Source organism: Pseudopodoces humilis, chromosome 9, assembly GCF_049639895.1.
Source record: "Pseudopodoces humilis isolate 2021_Gansu_Grassland_sample_001 chromosome 9, ASM4963989v1, whole genome shotgun sequence".
In the NCBI taxonomy this organism is placed as follows: Eukaryota; Metazoa; Chordata; class Aves; order Passeriformes; family Paridae; genus Pseudopodoces; species Pseudopodoces humilis.
Window position 1 is genome coordinate 7019378 of NC_142208.1, and position 18268 is coordinate 7037645.

At 41.9% G+C, this 18268-nt stretch overlaps 1 protein-coding gene across 4 annotated transcripts in view; it reads left to right on the forward strand.

The window, feature by feature from the left end:
* The window catches only part of RHOBTB1 (Rho related BTB domain containing 1), a 50071-nt gene extending 47391 nt beyond the window's left edge, over positions 1 to 2680 (forward strand). For all 4 annotated transcript variants that reach the window (XM_005520428.3, XM_014250513.2, XM_088059874.1 and 1 more), the window contains one exon: positions 390 to 2680. In XM_005520428.3, coding sequence (XP_005520485.2) covers positions 390 to 559 — 170 coding nt within the window. In that variant the 3' untranslated portion in view covers positions 560 to 2680. The remainder of the gene's footprint in view (positions 1 to 389) is intronic.
* Positions 2681 to 18268: the final 15588 nt, after the last annotated feature.

Here is an 18268-nt window from a genome sequence, read left to right on the forward strand (position 1 = left end):
CAAACAGCATTCATAAATTCTTATCTGCAAAGAAAGGTCATATTCACCAGCTTGATAGCTGGGCAAGCATCATGTTCTTTACCTAATTCAGTGATGCTAAAAGGAACAGAGCTCATTTCAGGCTCTGCAATGAAAAATACATTCTGTAAAGACCTTGCTTTTTTATATTTTTTTGGTGAACTAATGCCTCTTGTGTGTAACCACACAAAAGACTTTCAAAGTCTTTTAACACCTAAGGCATTTGAGAAAACTGAATGAATCGTTGATAAGCAAGCCAGCATAGAGAATGGATAAATGATTAGCTGCATAGCTCTTTGCAAGATGTTTCTGGGATTTATGTACCTCACTGGCATCTTTGGGGATTTTTTTCATTGTTTCTTTTTAATCAGATAATCAACAATATTTTGAGAGGCATCGCTGGCCACCTGTGTGGTATTTAAAGGAAGAAGATCACTACCAGCGAGTTAAAAAAGAGAGAGAAAAGGAAGACGTTGCACTGAACAAACATCATTCAAAGCGGAAGTGGTGTTTCTGGAATTCCTCTGCTGTAGTTGCCTGAACAAAGCAAATAAGTGGAAATCCATAGCCAGAAATTAGTCTTACTGTCTATAAGATATAGTTCAGGTTTTCAGGAAGCTGTGTTCCACGTGCACATTTATTACTGCTAGGGTCAAAAGCACAAGCTCACTGAAAATGTGCCTGGAACAGCTCCTTGAAGTCATATGTATATTTTTGACTGGTAAGCAGATAAATGTCAACCATTATTATATTACTTTTTATACAAAAAAAACCCAAACAAATCCAGCATTAACGTTTCAATCTCCAGTTGGGAAATATTTTTATACTGTCTAGTGTATTTTGTTCAGATAAAATTCTGGATACCATTTTATTTTACAGACCACAAAATAACCATGTAGCAGCTTTGTAATTAGATTTTAACTATTTTTACTATGCGAGTACAGTGAAATAGACAATCTTCAGTCATAAAAGACTGCTTTTAGAATATCTCATAAAAAGTCATCTTAGGAAAAAAATCTAGTTGTCTACTATAGGTTGTCTTTTTCAAACTAAGTACTGTGCACTGGTAATATAATTAGATGGTTATTTCCCCTTTCTAAAGCAAAGGGTTAGAATAAGATCCAATAACTGCAAGATATAGAGTGCTTGATATTTGCTCAGCTGAATAATAGTATAATTACCTGCTCAACTGCAGGCAAATGTATTTCTAATATTTGCCATGTAAGTGCAAATAATTATGACTATGTGGGCCATGAGAAATCTAGTGATTCTAAGTATTCAGAGGGTTTTTTATGTCTAGATCAAAGAGGTTATTTCTAAAATCATTTAGAAGGGCTTATTAATTTATAACCTTATACAGGTATGGATCTGAATGCAAAAAGCAGTTACACTGTTTGCATTTGAATTACTGCATGACAGTTACTTTGTTCTGCAGGATCTTCACCATGCAGCCATTCCTCATGCTGAATTCCTTTTTGCTTCAGTGCAAGCAAATGAAAGGGCTGCACAAACAAGTAGATGTTATCTAGTGTTCCACCATTTTGTAAATGAGAAAGGGTCTTCACACACAAGATTACTTCAGTTTGATCCAAATTCTTTTATAGCTTTTCCCAGGTAGACCTGAGAGTTTTAGGTTATTTTTAAGTAGTGATATATTTCCTGTGGAAGTAGATATCCCAGAATGCTGGGGGCAGACTTATGGCAGAAAGGCAGGAATTCTGCACAAGTGGTGCAAAACAAGAAAAAGCTTCCAGTGTTTCCAAATAGTCTGTGTGTTTATGACTTTTTATCAACCATTACTCTAAAGCTGCAGTGTTATACTAGATTACATAAGGATGAGAGCATTTTTTAAAAGACCAAAACTGAAATACATAGACTGTAGAACATACACATGCAATCCTGTGCACTGTCTCAGGCACAACTCTGTAACCAAGGTAGTATTGTGTATTAGGTTTGTTAATACTGTCCTCAGCTGGCAGCTCAGCACACCAATGTGAAAAGTCGTTTGTTTTGTTTGTTTGTGTTTTTCTCTCTGTATCCAAAGGTAAGGCAGTACAGTCACCCCCCAAGTACTGTAGGTCAGGAAAGGCTTTGGCCTGAAAGCCATAAACACCTCGACATATTTGCATTCTGCACAAACTCATGCTCGGCTGAGGCTACCACAGCTGTGTGGTAGAAGCCACCCAGCACAGGAGGAGAGGCTGTTCTCCAAACCTTTATGAGGACAGCAAGTGAGAGATACCTACCCCTCTGAGATTCATCACCGCATGGTGATAAAGAAGGGCTATGAATGATGGTTGCAAATATGTCTCCTTAATGCTTGGTCAGTGGCATTGTGGACAAGAACATGGAATGAGAGAAGACGTGTCAAGACTGAGATAAATAGTTGTTGTCATAAAATGTTAACCGGTCACATTTTAAGTAATATTGCTACTAGGTTTTACACAACCAAAGCTACTGTATGATTGTAATCTTGCCAAACTGTAATGGATATATAAATGAACCTGAGGTATATGCAATAATATCCAGTTATTCTAGTTATCAGCTACTATAACCAAGTGGCTGGTTCATTTGGTTAATGCTGTCTATGGCCTTTAATCTTGGTGGTTATTTTGTGTTTTTTATTTTGAAAAAAAAGTCAATAAAACTGTTTAGTTACAAATTGTCTCCTAGCTCTTTGAAGAAACTTCCCTAATTTTGTCTTGCATCCTTCCCTTTTTAGTGCTGCTTGTAAGCATTCAGTTGTGCTATCATTCATTGAATTTTACTGAACTTTTGCATATTTGCATAGCACATTAGATTTATGGTTGGGAATGTCACAAGGAAATTCTACATAGTGTGCGTATGATATTGGAAGGTTGGTGCTTGCCACTCACAGTTAAACTCCACAGCAAAAGAAAAACAAACCTCTTGCCACTTTTCCCTATGGTTTCTAATATTTAATTAATCTGATATTACCCAAGGGACATGAAACTAATTGGTCACAACAGACACAGGGAGGAAAAATGTAGGTAAACAGCAGAATGTCGGTAAGGTTTTCAGTCTGCTCTAAAATTTATACAAACACTGTTTTTTTCCCCTGCTTTCTCACTGCCTTTGCTGTCAACCATCTTACAGAATTCATCATTACCTAATAGCAAACCCTCAACAACTACCTTCCTGAATACAGCTTATTTAATTGATAGATGTGTAAAGTTAGTAGTTTAGTCAGATCAAGCCTCAAAGTGAGCAAACTTAAGCTAGACAGTGCTAAAAATGTGGGTATGTTAAGAAGGGTTGCCTAGTAGAAGACAGTAATCTGGCAATTCCTTCTAAGCACTGAAAGCATGGTTCTAACAGAGGGAGTAAGGAAAAGCAGCACAGTGATTTATTGTCCTAATTCTTCAGCAGCTTGCCTACAGATAGCCCTCAAGAATTGCTTATGCCTAGAAGTGTTTGATTTGTAAAATTTGGGGATTTCTTTTTTCTATATTCAAATAACAAGCACTGATAGAGCAACTGCAGGCATCTTGGAAATCCTTCTCTCAGGGTCAAGTCTCTCATCCTCTATACAAGGAGGTTTAGCTAAAGATCTAATGTACTAAATAGGATTAATTTTGGTACACAAACTCCAAGATGATGAGATATTTCAATTCTTACAGACTTTAGGATTACAGTCTGGTGAAGAGATTTGCTTTGTCAGATGAAACAACAGTTTTGTCCCTATTCTGTCCTCTCTTTTTAAATCACAATCTTTCTACTCTTGTCACTGGATAGGCCAGCATTTATTTACTCTGGGTTGGATTCCAACGTACGTACTATGCAGTGAGATGTCTTTAAGGTGTCTGCTTGCCACTCCTGAATCCTCTTAGATTTTTGGTCCATTAAAATGCTCTAACAGCATTTGCATGAGTTTCCTTCTCCTGCAGGCAAGATTCCCATTGAAATGGATGAGATACAACACACACACACACACTCTGGGCTTTGAGGTACCGCCTAATGAATTTCCACGTTATCGCTTGCCTATGTTCAAAATCTCCCAAAGAAGTTAGCTCTGTGCACAGCATGCAGGATAAGACAGTGTGTTAGCAGTGATAATTCCCATCCTGAAGGCTCTACAATAGGATAATTCATTGTCAGTTAACTTATGCCTTTGCCTTTAGCTAAGAGAACACAATCCACGTAATGGATTCACTTTGCACTAACAGCCAGAGTAGTGAGACTACTGTATATTTTTATATGCAAACTAAATCCCTCACTGCTGCTTACATAAAACCCCTGATTTCTGGTATAAATATTAAAAGCTTTTGGATCAAGACTGCAGGAGACTAAGATGAAAATTTGAACATTAGAAGATGCAAGAATGGTTTTATTAATGTATCCCAGCTCTAGAGAAATTGAAACTGAAAAGGTAAAGCTGTGATTCAGGGCAAGCCTAGAATGGGACAACAGACTTATGATTGCTTTCATAATTTTCAGCCTCACCAGCTGGTTTGTAAGCAGGTCACACAGCTACAACATCCCACTGGGATGTTCTGCAGCAACATTCCCAAGAGGAAGGTCCTGCATCCCACCCCCACAGCATGGGGGGCACAGGTTACAGTAAAAACATTACAGTACATTGCTAATTCATTCAAGTCCTTTCCTGTACACTGGTACCCCACAGTCTGCCTTTTGGCCTGCAGAGATGTCCAGTACTACCTCCTGGACATCATATATCTGTTTTTTTTCCAATTTTGAAGGATATTCCAGAACAACAAGGACCTTACTCCAACACAGAAGGATCTCCAGTTTCCTTCCAAGTGGCAGCAGATACTGGAACAAAGCTCTGTGGCATCCAGGTACTGGCCTGTTCAGAGATTTCAAGGTGAAAACAATACAAATTAACAAATTTGCAAAAACACTCAAAGTCAGAGACTGAGTGACTGAAGACACAGGCATGAGCTGTGTGACTTGCAGGGACAGGAGTATTTCAGGTACCATCTGAAGATGCTAAACTGGGAGGGGGATATTCCCTGGAGATAGCAGCTCTGATTTTCAGCTTTAAAGAAAAGCAGCCTTCGCCATTAGATAGAATTAGCAAGCTGGGTGCCATCCCTCTGTGTTGCACAGGTCTGAGGCCATGGAGGGCTGTCTCACCTCCCACCCTCACACTTATCTAAAGTTTTAGATAAGCAGCCAAGAGATGACACTTCACAGTGAAGATTTCCATAAGAAATTTTCTTGCCTTCGACATTAAAAAAAAAGAAAGGATTCTTTAGTCCCCATTGGGATTAATATTTTTTAATTTATGGTTGTATAATAAGGATTACATAGCATTCCAGGTATTAGTACTGAGTATTCAAATCATCCTCACAGGTTATTAAAAAACCCCTGCAACTAGCAGTTATTGAGTATATAATTACATCTGCATCTTGGTCATTAAATATAAGCTGGTCATTCTGACTACATGATCAGGTGTGATTGCCTTCACCACCCAATATTTTTAAATATTACTTATGCACTACATATTACAACAAAATCTCTACCTATTTCTCCTGAGTCCTCAATTACAGCTACTTGTAAAATTTTGTGGATCCCTGTGCTCTTTGTATAACATTTAAATGTTTCAATTATAGAGTGCCTAGGGTGAGTTTCTAAATAATTGGCAAATCTCATCATGTGTTGAAAATCAGATGATGGTGCCTTTTCCCACAAGTACTAAAGAAAGGAGGTTTCTGAGGAGCCCCTGGGGACTCTCTGGGGTGGGAAGATCTCTGTGAATCCTTCCTGTTCTTGCACAGGTTGTCTCGGTTTTAGAAGACAGGTGTCTGCTAGGGAGGGCAGGAGCCTCCCTTGGAATGAAAATGTAGACTCCCCCTCCCTCCAAATTATTATAATTTTGAAATCAAGGGGCTTTCAGGCAGAGATCTGGGGATAGGAATAACAGTTCTTACTAGTATTTCTAACAAGGCAAACAAACAACAATAACTACAGCATTAGCAAGAAAACAGAAACAGGGACCCTGTGACAGCTTTCTCGGCTGAGACGGGAAGGGATGGAGGAGAGGCTTTGTTTCACAAACCCCCTCGGGCAGTCAGTCCCGGTGCTCCTGCAGGGGTCTGAGGAACACTCAGCTGGAACAGCAGGGATGAGCTGAGATCCCGGGCCGGTGGCTGAGGTGTATCAGCAGCTCCGTGGCGGTGGCTGGCACTGCCACACGTCCCGGCAGGACAGGGGGTGCGAGGCCACCAACAAAGAGGGAAGAAGGAGAAGAAGTAGCAGCTCTGTCTGGGTGATGGCGAATTCCCTTCTCTTCACAGCAACAGCTCTCAGCAAAGTGTCCTCCTCTGAAGCTGAAGAAGCTGCCAAACCGTCCTCGCCCTCCCCTATTCCTGCCCCCTTCCCCCCCTGCCCGGGCCCAGCCGAACTCTTTGTGTTTCTCAAGTACCCACCAAGAACCCGCATTCAGGTTTTTTCCCCACACAACTAATGGGTAAAAATTCCACAGGCGAGCCAGAACTAAAAGAAGGACATTAACCCCGAACAGAGGTACAGGACAGCTCTCCCTGCACAGGAAGAGCTGCATTATTTTGCAGGGAATGCAACTGAGTGTCACCAGTCCTGCAGTCTGTAAGACATCCAACAGGACTCTGAAACAGCCTAAACCAGGTTTGACCACTCACACACGTACTGCTTATCTTCCAATGACTCCCTCAGGCTGTTCTGTTGAGGAAGGTCCTCACCAGCTTTGCTCCGCCTACCTTTTGGCTGGCCAAGGACAGCAAAGTCCAAGCATGCAGAGGTGATTTTTGGCCTGCTGAGCCCAGTGCAGCTCTGGCAGGTGCTGCAGCTCCCACAGCTGCACAGCCCTGCCCTTCTCAGCTCTCCAGGGTAGGAAATGTAATGAGCTGTAGACTGATGTCTGCTCTTAATGGGGTTTTTTATCTGCTACAGGGGGTCTCTTTGCTTGCTTGCTTGCTTGCTTGTAGGCATAGCAAGGTTTGTTTTGTGGAAGCTATTTGTTAAGAAGATAGGAGGAATAAGAAATAAAAAAATTACTGTATCCAAAGATTATTGGTTGATTACCTCAAGATAATTGGGTAATCAAGTTAAAGACTTGCTTTCCATTCTGCTTAGGCCTCCAGTATGTCTGAAGGTGAGGACATGACTTAATGTCAGTGCAAGCATTGCTGGGCAGAATTTTCCTGTTAATAGAACAGATAGCTCCTCTGTAGCTGAACAGAGGGGCAAGGAGGCTGTTTCCTGGGAGTTTGTAAAAATCCATGAAATTATTCACCTTCAGTTTTTTCTGCTATTTAATTGTCAATTGGCAAGGCACTACAGTAGGTGCTGTAGGGCTCGAGGAAGTGTTCTGTGCCTTGCACTGAGTGGGAGTACAGGGAGCACATGTGCCATGCATCTGTAAAAGGCAGGCACTTGCTGCAGCTGTAGAGGTAGGATTTATTAAAAATGAGATTCACTTAATAAATTATAAAAAGTTTAATATAAACAAAAAGACAATTAGGAGACAAAAGAAATAAAGCAAAGGGTTAAAACGGCCGGGTGCCCTGGCAGGTTGCCAGGATCACACCTGGTATCTTGGGAACACTCTTTTTATCCCCTCCTGCTGTGAAGGTTTAATGCATATTCAAAGCATGTCCCCTCCCTGGTTCCACCTATTTAGAACATGATCTGTTTGCTGACATGTTTTGCTGACAATCATTATTTCTGCTGGTCATCATTATTTTTGCTGACCAACATTATTTTGAGTCTGGTTTCCTTTCTTCTGCAAATGGTCAGTATTGATAACAGTTCGGGCCACTCATCCTTCCTTTGAGAGCAGCTGGGCTTCACATCTTCTGCTGATAACAGTTTGGGCTCTATTGTTCTCCTGATAAGCAGCTTGGGCCCCACTGTCTTTGCCCTCTGAGGTTTCCTTGCTTTGTACCTAGGAAATTCTTTTAAGCTTAAAACTTGTTAGCAAGAAAAAAGTACATACATAGCTAAAAAGTATTTAACATATAATATTCATCTTAATACCTGTGAAAGCCAATATCACAATACAAATTTATAACAAACCCCTCCTCTTCTTTTTCTATAAATCATTTGGCTTGAGCAATAATTCTTGTTTTCTAGCTTCTAGCACTCGTTCATTTTTTTCACAAATCAATTTAGCTTCTTCCAACAGATCTTTCACATTATTTTGTTTTCTTAATACCATGATTTTTTGTGCCGTTCCAGATGTAGCCAATTTTGAGTCTGTAGGCATCGCTACTATTTGCATGCCTTGCACTACTTTGGTGATTAGCCAAATTAAACAGGGGATTAAACAAGGAAGAAATATTAAACCAGCTGTAGCACATAGGGGAAGAAACAAAGCTTCTTCTACTACTCTATCCCCGATACATTATCCCACCAGTTAGTGGTCATCATTAACTCTCATTTTTGGACTGGCACATGGGCCATTTTTCTGATATCCATGGCGATATCTAGAATGGCATTTTTATTGTCATTGAAAACAACAATCTTATGTATTAATTTTCTCACAGAACACCCCTTCTTTTAGCCAATAAATAGTCTAAAGCCAGCCTATTCTGATATATTGCAGCTGTGGCTTTGCATCACTGACTGGCTATTAATTCCATAGCTCCAGCTGTTTCATTGGTTTTGATTTCTACAACAGCTTGGAGTTTCATAATGCAAAAATTGGGGTTTGATATCCCCAACTTCCATCTTGTGCCCAAGAATGTTTCCAATATGCGTTCAGGGGCCATTTCTCATCTCCCCATTTTTTTTATTTTTTTTTTTCTAGGTCCTCAAAAACCAACACCCCCAATTGATTTCTGTCTCGTCCTGACAAAAGGAAAAATCCTGGTTGAATCATTCCCAGAGTACAACTCCCTTTCCATTGCGAAGGGAGCTTTGGGTATGCCCTTTTCTCACATATCCCAAAATAAGACATCTGGTGCTTTCTAATAGTCATTTTTCTGTTGATTTATATTTCTCCAAAATTTGGCTATTTCCGGGATTCCAGAGTAAGGATTTTTCCCTGTACTATTACACTGGGAGAATCTAGTTCTATTACCATATACACAATTTTTTTTTTACTTTCCTTTCCGTCTAATACAGAGTTGGTTTCTCTGGAACTTACTATGTACAAGTTTTATTACCAACTTTTTACCAGGAGTATTTCTCACTTCATGAAGAAATTTTCTCCATTTAATTGCTGTTTGAGCTTTGCTTACAGGTCTTGACATGAGGTTAATACAGGTCTAGGTTGCTGTGTTGGCTTTATCTTTTCCCTTACCATTTGCTCTCTTACCAAATCTTGGTTATTTCCCCTGGCAACAACTGTGAAGCAAATCCATCTTTTTCTCCTTTTGGGCAGTTGTTTTCTAATCTGTTACTACTTGTTCCTAGATTTTCTGTGGTCTAATATTTTCCCCTTTATGCATACAGGAACTTAATTTGGATGGGTTATAGCAGTGATTATTGATACTGGTGTGGGTAATAAGAAAGAAACCCCGGTGTCTTTCCATGTAAAGTTTTAGGTAGCATTTGTAACATGGCTTTTCTGGTGTCCCAAAAGGGAAAAGGATAAGTGACAGAAGAAGGAATAATAGGGGTCCAGTATGGCTTACAACCCCACCAATCCTGCCTATGAGGTTGCAGCTCACAGCAGGTGTTTTATATTCTTCTCGGTGGCGAGTTGTAGTGGTCAGTCTGGTCTTGCCCCCTATTTCCTTGTCACTTCCTCTTTTGTAATTTCCAAGCAAATTTCTTTTGGCACCTTTTAACAGCAGTTTCTCACAGTTCCTCAGGTATTTCCCACTCAACACGCACTAGTAATTTCCCATCTGTAAAAAAAAGTTATCATTTAAGTTATTCTTAATAGATTCGGCACACAACACTTCCTGCAATGAGAGGCTTAACTTTGTGAACCACAATACCTATTATTCTCTAATTTAAACACTTATATTTAATCCAGATAGCATGTCTCATATTGGGATGATTTAGACAAGGTATATGATATGGCACTGATGGAAGTTGTGGTTCTCCCCCCTCCTTTATACAAATCACAGGCAAAAGCAAAAATATATGAGGATCTCCCAATCAACACAGCCCCGATCCTCCTGTTTGGAGTGGGAGTTTTCCTCCCCAAGGTGGATATCGAAAGTGTCTCAGAATTTGTCCAGGCAGGACTTGAAACTACTGATACAGGCTTGGTCTTACTTCTCAGTTAGGCGTGATTCTTAGCTCATCCTTTGGACTATTTGGATTGTCTCAACTCATTACCACCGGTCTCTATCCAAGAGTCCAGTTTGTATCACTCAGTTTGGGTGTTACAGTCCAGTCCTCAGGTCTTTTGATCTTATTGGTATGAATCCAACTTCACCCTTTGGTCCAGATTGCAGCTTCTCTGCCTTAATTATCAGTACCTGAAAACGATTTCTTAATAACACAGGGAGAGTGAAAACATCACATCAAAATTTTCCATCAGTATTCTTTAAAATTCTTGGGTTAAACAAAATTTAACAGTAAACCTAGGAGCCAATCTCTTTCTGTGCATTCAAATTAGTTAAACAAGAAAGGCTAGGTTAGTTTTGACTTCAAATAAATTACATTTATTACCTTTTTACCCTTTGGTTAATATTTACTTGTTTAGCTTCACAAACTTCTTTTATCAGTTTCTTAGAACAAACCCATTCTTTTTAACAACAAGAGTAAAAGAAAGAAAGGGAAAAAATAAGAGAAAAAGAGATCCTATTTCAAGAAATTAAATACCTTGATGAGGTTTTCAGAACCTAGAGAGCAAGGCTACTTTTGCTTTGGTCTCATCATCTACAGGTCTGTTTCCCAGTTTTTGTTCCGTTCCTTCTTTCCCATTCACAGCAGTTTTTCAGGCCATTTCTCTCCCCCACCCCTGCTGCCGCAGCTCTGGGCCGAGCAGGCTCTATTCATCCTCTCGCTCTGCAGGGAGGGGCCCATAGGCTGTCACTTGCATGCTGACCCTGGGGCAAAGCCCATGCTCCATCTCTCCCCGCTGTGCCGTCCCTCTACACACAGGACTGGCATTTTCAAACACACTCAGCTCTCACCACAGCTGGGGGGCAGAGCCCAGAGTCCACAGCGCTCTGGTCTGGGGCTCCTCAGCACTAAACCTCACCCAGCACCGCTGCTGGGCCGGCGAGAACTCCCGGCACCCCGCACCCCTCGAGACCCCGGCACAGACACGGCGGGTCCCGCTCCAGCAGCACCACTCACGAACCACGCTCTGCCACCCTTCACATCGGGTGCGAGAGGACCGGGAGCCGCCACACCGGGCCCCGCTGTTCGCCACTCACAGGGACCGGGTCCTGCTGCAGCCGCTTTACATAAAAGCAATAAAACAACACCTAAACCTAGCAACTCTTAACCCAGCGCTCCAGATGCTCCTAACATCCCCCTTTCTTACACACTTCTCACCTCTAGTTGTGCTTGAAAGTTTTTCTCCCCACAAGCCAGTGCTCACTCTCGGAGCTAACAAGACACTTCTCGCTCTCTTTCTAAAAATTTCTACAGCTCTAATGAAAGGGATCGCAAACCTCTCTCTCTCTGCCACTATCTTCGCCACTCTTGACACCACATCCCTCCAGAATCTCCACTACACAAATTATTCTGCCTCAGAATCAACTACAAATTCTAACACCTCCTTTTGGGGACCCTCCCCAAAGCCATCAAAGGCGCCAGACACAGCTCACATCAATGCAGAGCAGATGACCTCCACAGAAAGGCCGGAGAGACCAGTCAGCTAGCCAGCTACCTTTACCAACTAAAATAAACTTGCAGTTACCATTTTCACTCTCTTGAACAGATCTTCAGTCAATCTAGAAATGAAGACACAGACATCATTCTTCTCTAAATTTTCTTCTGCATGTACAAAGGAGTCCCTCTTCACACAGCTGCTTAACGTGAATAATCTCTAGTGTAACTTTTCTCATGACAAGATATGATCAGGTCTTTTATTCTTACAGGCATTTAGATACATTGACAAGTTTCTGACAATACCTTTATGTTTCAACAGTACTTGCAGCTTATATACTATGAACAATCTATATCAAGAACCAGTCTTACAATTGTTTTCAAACTCTTCTTTCACACAATAAGATTCATCTTTAAAGTAACACATGTACTTATTAAAATAGACCAAGTTTAGAGTCTCCACAATTCTCTTCTCAATTCAAAACACCAACAATCCTAATTCTAATCTTTTAACTGGGTCCACTTCTGCTTCTGTAATAAGCACAGCTACAAAACAACACAAGCACTTCTAGAGACATGTGCACTCTCTTGGCAAATTCAAAAGAACAAGAAATCATGGCAGTTCTAAGCCTGATCTTTAGCTAAACACACCATCACAATAACTCTTTAGCAATCATCAGAGAGATGATCAGCATTTCATATTGTGAAAAGAGAGACAAAATAATTTTCAGCAGCAGTAAAAAGATTTACAACAATCCACAGGATTTTGCTTTTCGGCTGGCACCAGGTTCTGCTGTTAAGAACCATGGGCTGTGCCCATCAGCACGGGACACAAACAACATTAGGGTTAACAGCTCTAACACTTATTGACAACCTGATAAGTTTTCACCTCAAGAAGAGACTACTATGCAAATTACTGTAACTTGCCTCTAAAATTAAAATCAACCACAAAATTCTATGATATTCACTAAAATAAAGAAATTGGAAAGCATACTAAGAAATGGGTTTGTTTCTCTACAAAATAAATATTGCAGTCACTCAAGAAAAAAAAACAAACAGAGCTTACTTATTTTTTCCACTTTCTCCCAGGATGCATTTCTTGGAATTCTTCCAAGCTCCTCTCGAAAACTTCTCTGCTCTTCCTGAAATCTCAAATTTTAAGCACCGACACAGCTTACTGCTGCAGAAGCCCACAGCACGGAATTCTCTTAGAACCTGGGAAAACAAAAGCTTGCAGCTTGCAGCTCCCTTGGTTTGGAGCTGATACCATACGCCAGTACTGCTCCATATCTCACTCACACATCTAGCTAAGAAAAAGCTCTCTGAGACAGTCTGACACCAGTCCTTACTCCCGGAATCACAGAACTTAATGTGCCTGAGGTCTCAGAAGACCCCGGCATAGAAAACCTGGGTCCCAGAGGGACTCACCTGGCTCTCTCACCATTGGGCATGTTCCTGGCCTGTTTCACAGCTTTAGGAGGTTCCAGGAGTCACTGAGAGCTCCTCCGATCCCCGTGCCTGGAGCAGGGAACCCGAACCAGCATCTGTGGTTCAATCCAGCCTGCTTGCAGCCGCTGGAACAGCCTAGACACAGCTCTGCGGCTTGAGAGCTCCAAATAAGTTTAAACAATCCAGGGGCACCAAGACCTAAACGGCCCCTGTTCTTGTCTTACTCAAGAGGGATGAGCTGAACTCATCCCCTCAGGGCACCCTCCGTGCCCTGATCTTATCAGGGTTCGGCCCGACTCACCGCTGACCGGAGCTCCAGGAGTCCCTGCACTCCTGAGGCTGACCCGTCTCTCCGTCCCAATAGCTCAGCAGGGAGTAGCCCTGGGAGCACTATCTCCCAGAAAAACCTTTCACTGCTGCCACAGTGGGGAAAAAAAAAAAAAAACTTCTAAAAAAAAAACCAAAAAAAAACCCAAAAAACAAACAACTTCAAACGCTGAATCACATACCAGCTCACCAAAGCGACCCCTCCCCCACAAGCAGCTCTTGTTGCCCAGGGGGGAGGAAAGGCGCGGAGGGAAGATCACCACTAAAGATAACCTTGGCCTTGCTCTGAGACCAGAGCTGCTATCCCGTTGAGAACAGATTTGATACAACACCCCCGCGGCTCCTGGGTTACAAATCCCAGTTCTGGTTTGCCCCCCCACCCCAGGGCTCCATGACAGGAGCTCGCAGGGAGGAAGTCAATCACTCCATGTGTCCCCATTGTGATCCAGTCCCTGTGGAAGCATCGACCCATGTTCACTCTTACTCCAGCACAGCACAGAAAACCTTTCCTCTTTAACAACACAATTCCAAAAAACAAACTTTAACGCAACAATCACACCTATTTACACAATCTCACATCTGTTTCATTCAACTTTACTCAGTCACAGCAAGACAATAAGGTGCTCTTTACTTCCCAGTTACTTGTTAATATCCGGCCATGGGCACTGTAATATGTCAAATATCCCAAGTTTCTTGGATTATTCCTCAATTTGGCAGTTTTAAGTCCAAATTTCTTGGATTTAATCCTCAACTTGACAAAGTTTTAGAGAATCCACATTTTACTCTGTTTTCCCAGTGGATTGTGCCAGGAAAACCTGTGGCTCCCTTTCCCGAGGGGCTAACCCCTCCCCTGAGACCCAGTCCCAGTAACCCCGGGGGTATCTTGCAACCCCCGCTTCCCACTCCCCCAAAGATTACTTACAATCCGTTTTCTTCTTTGGATCTTCGTGCACAAGAATTATGGAGCAAAAATACCGCAGTTTTTAGGGAGCCTTTTTCCCCTTTTCTTTGCTTTATTCCTCTCCTTGTCCTCGGGGTTTTGACCTGCAGCCGCTTGGCCCACGCTAGGAGAAACGGAGCGGGGTCTGCTGAACTCAGCAGGGGTGTGCCTGTTTCCCCGTTCTGGATCTCTGGTGGTCCTAGAGGTGAGGTGCTTATCCCAGACAGAGCCCCCAAATTATTAAAAATGAGATTCACTTAATAAATTATAAAAAGTTTAATATAAAAAAAAAAAGACAATTAGGAGACAAAAGAAATAAAGCAAAGGGTTAAAACGGCCGGGTGCCCTGGCAGGTTGCCAGGATCACACCTGGTATCTTGGGAACACTCTTTTTATCCCCTCCTGCTGTGAAGGTTTAATGCATATTCAAAGCATGTCCCCTCCCTGGTTCCACCTATTTAGAACATGATCTGTTTGCTGACATGTTTGCTGACAATCATTATTTCTGCTGGTCATCATTATTTTTGCTGACCAACATTATTTTGAGTCTGGTTTCCTTTCTTCTGCAAATGGTCAGTATTGATAACAGTCCGGGCCACTCATCCTTCCTTTGAGAGCAGCTGGGCTTCATATCTTCTGCTGATAACAGTTTGGGCTCTATTGTTCTCCTGATAAGCAGCTTGGGCCCCACTGTCTTTGCCCTCTGAGGTTTCCTTGCTTTGTACCTAGGAAATTCTTTTAAGCTTAAAACTTGTTAGCAAGAAAAAAAGTACATACATAGCTAAAAAGTATTTAACATATAATATTCATCTTAATACCTGTGAAAGCCAATATCACAATACAAATTTATAACAGATTCAATGGCTTTTGTTTTGACATTGCACACCTGCCCAGCCCATTAATGCAGAGACTTGGCCAGGGAGTGTCATCCTAGAACTACATTGTCCCTTGTGCTTCAAAAGATTGTTTCCTTAAATCTGGTACCCAGACACTGAACAGATATCCAGCAGTCTGATCCACTGCACTCTCAGCCCTTCTAAGCTGCTTTTCAGTCCCTGTCAGACTTCCCATGCAAAGCAGTCAAGCTAAAGAACTTGCCACATGACACTGGGGGTGTGAAGAGCTCCAAGTTCCCAGGTAACCTGGAAAGGTTCATGGATGAGAAGTTTACTGAGAGTTAATAAATGCATAGAAAAACATGCCTGAGTGAGCAATTTCCAAAGTTGAACAAATAGCTGGGGGGTTGCAGAAGAGCTGTGGCTAACTGCTCATGCTGTTCTTTGTTTCTCTGGGCATCAGGTTTTGGCCACTCTCAGACAGTGTAAGGGACAGACAAATTATTGGTCTGACCTAGTAGTGCTTATCTCTTTGCTCTAGAAGTGCTGGGAAGAATTCAGTGCAAGAGGGAGGCTTTTCCCAGATAACCATGTGCTTCTTTGCAACGAGCCCACCTAAGAACCCAACATATTATGCAACAGTTACATGCTGATCACCTTCCATTATTGAAAGTTCTTGTGATACTCTAATGCTATTGTTGTAAATACTAATTATAAATCCAGGTGACACGGATGGCAGCAGGTTAACACACAGCAGTTCAGTGTGCTTTCACTGCACCACCTGCACTGAATGGAATTACTGCACATTCAATAAGCCACATCTTGGCAAGCTGTCCAGCATCCATAAGCGCCCATAACCAATCCAGCACACTTTTCACCTCCTGAATCCAAAACTTGTACCAGACTGGTCTCTGGATTCTTACTTCTATTATTTAGCAGAGTTGAAACAGAAATGGTTTTGCCAGGGTCATGCAAATTATCAAGATCTGCCTCTAATCTCTCCTTTCCTTTAGGTGCTCAACTGATCCTAATCAATGCTTGAACGGACTGTCAGGTGTAAGCTACAGGCTCAACTGCTCTCTCTGTGACTGCTTCATCAGCTATTTTCTTTCAGGGACACATAAGTATATGACAGATCCCTTTAAATTCCTTTTTGACAGATTCTCAATTGCAATACCTAGGGACTAAAATCCAGTCACCACATTTTCCCGTTGTTCCTTCAGCAGCTACACCATCATCTTCTGATTTAGCATCAGCTAAGTGAAGCACTAACCAAGTCAAAACCATTGGCATGGGCACTTGGCATTTCCTGAGCATCCTCATTCTTTGACAAGGCTTTACCTGGGCACAGGAAGGGCAGACTGGCACAACCTCCATATTAGTTCTGAGTTCTCTGTTCACTGGCATACTGCAGGAAGCCAGCAGGCTCCTCAAGAAGAGTTAGCCCTTCTAGACAGTCAAGAAAGCACGCATCTGTAGTACATGGAAGGCTGTGTTCAGCCTGATGTGGAAACTGGAGAACCCCAAACTTTTGGAAGGTGGAAAGGCTCTCGGGGAGTAACTAAGCATTCTATTATCATGAAAGTTGGATGGGATCTAATGAAAGTATCACAAGGCAGATTCACAACCAAGAGCTCCTCTTCACACCAGTGTTTGCTGAGCTGCAAAATTTCTTGCCAGAGAACACAGGCTGGAAGCCTTACACAGCTCCCAAAAGAAACCATTAGGGAAAAAAACCTATCAAATACAGATCATCACCTCTACTTCAGAACTTAAGCCCAAGGCATTGAAAGTTGGGAATATACTACAAATATAATTTTGTACTTAGCTCCATTTTATACTTCCTGGAGCATCTGCTGTTGGCCACTGTCAGAAGGAGGAACCAGGGCAGAGCAGACCTTTGGTCATCTGCTTGTGGCTGTTCCTGAGATTGTGATTAAGGACTCTCCTGCCTCACTACGAAGACCCAAACCTGCTGTTCACCTCCCTGTGCTGCAGCAGAGTCTCCTGTATTTGTACAGGTTGGACTTCTATTTGGTGTCATTTCAGGAGCTCATCATTTGCCTGATGGCAAGTACAGGTTCAGCCCATGAAAGCGGAGAAGGGAAAGCAAAGTGATTTATCCTTCTATTCCTTCTATCTATTCCTGGAATATTGTAGTGTTCCTATATTGTTGTGTGCCAAAGAGGTCAGATCCATGAAGTGACTGTGGAACTGAAAGACTGCTCCTTTGAGCACAAGAGCCACACCCAGGCATCAGCTCCTGGGAGTGAGACATGCTAGTCCTGCCCAATATTCTTAATGATGAAATCTGGCCTCAGACTTCAGTGAATGCTGGTTTTTGTTCTGCATGATGCTAAATCATATGGGCATACACAGCACAAATAGCATCTGCCACAGATTTTTAATAATCTTGAATAATTTTGCTCTAACCAAGCACCCTAAATGATGCTGTAGATTCAGCTCTTGTGATCCCCAGGGTCACCTACACTTCCCTGTTCTCTAGGAATCCCTTTTGCCCATTGGGAATTAATCCATTTCCAATTCTAGAGCTGCACAGTAGCATATAAACAAAAGAAATCCCTTCTGTGAGCAGTGATAGTAGAGAAAGAGGGAGATATGTCTTGCCTTGAGTATGGTCCTGAGCCAATTGCTGACTGCAGAGAACGAAGGTAAATATGTGTCCAGCATCACTTCTGCCATCAGCCTTGCTTCTTCCTCACTTGGCTGATTTTCACAGGCAAAGCACAGTCACTTAGTGTGATACACATTCCTTCTATTGCACTGGGAATAATCCTTCATTGCTATAAGCTTTTTCAATTTTCTTAAGTCCTTTTACTACTTTGCCAGCATAGCATAATTTATTTTGTTGAGTGGTTTATATATTGAAGGGTGTGAAGTTGTGTTTATGTGTCTCTGATGAGTTCTTTCCTGACTAGTGGATCAATGTTGTGGTTTTTTTTTTTTACTGTAGCTTTCTGCTTTCATAGTGCAA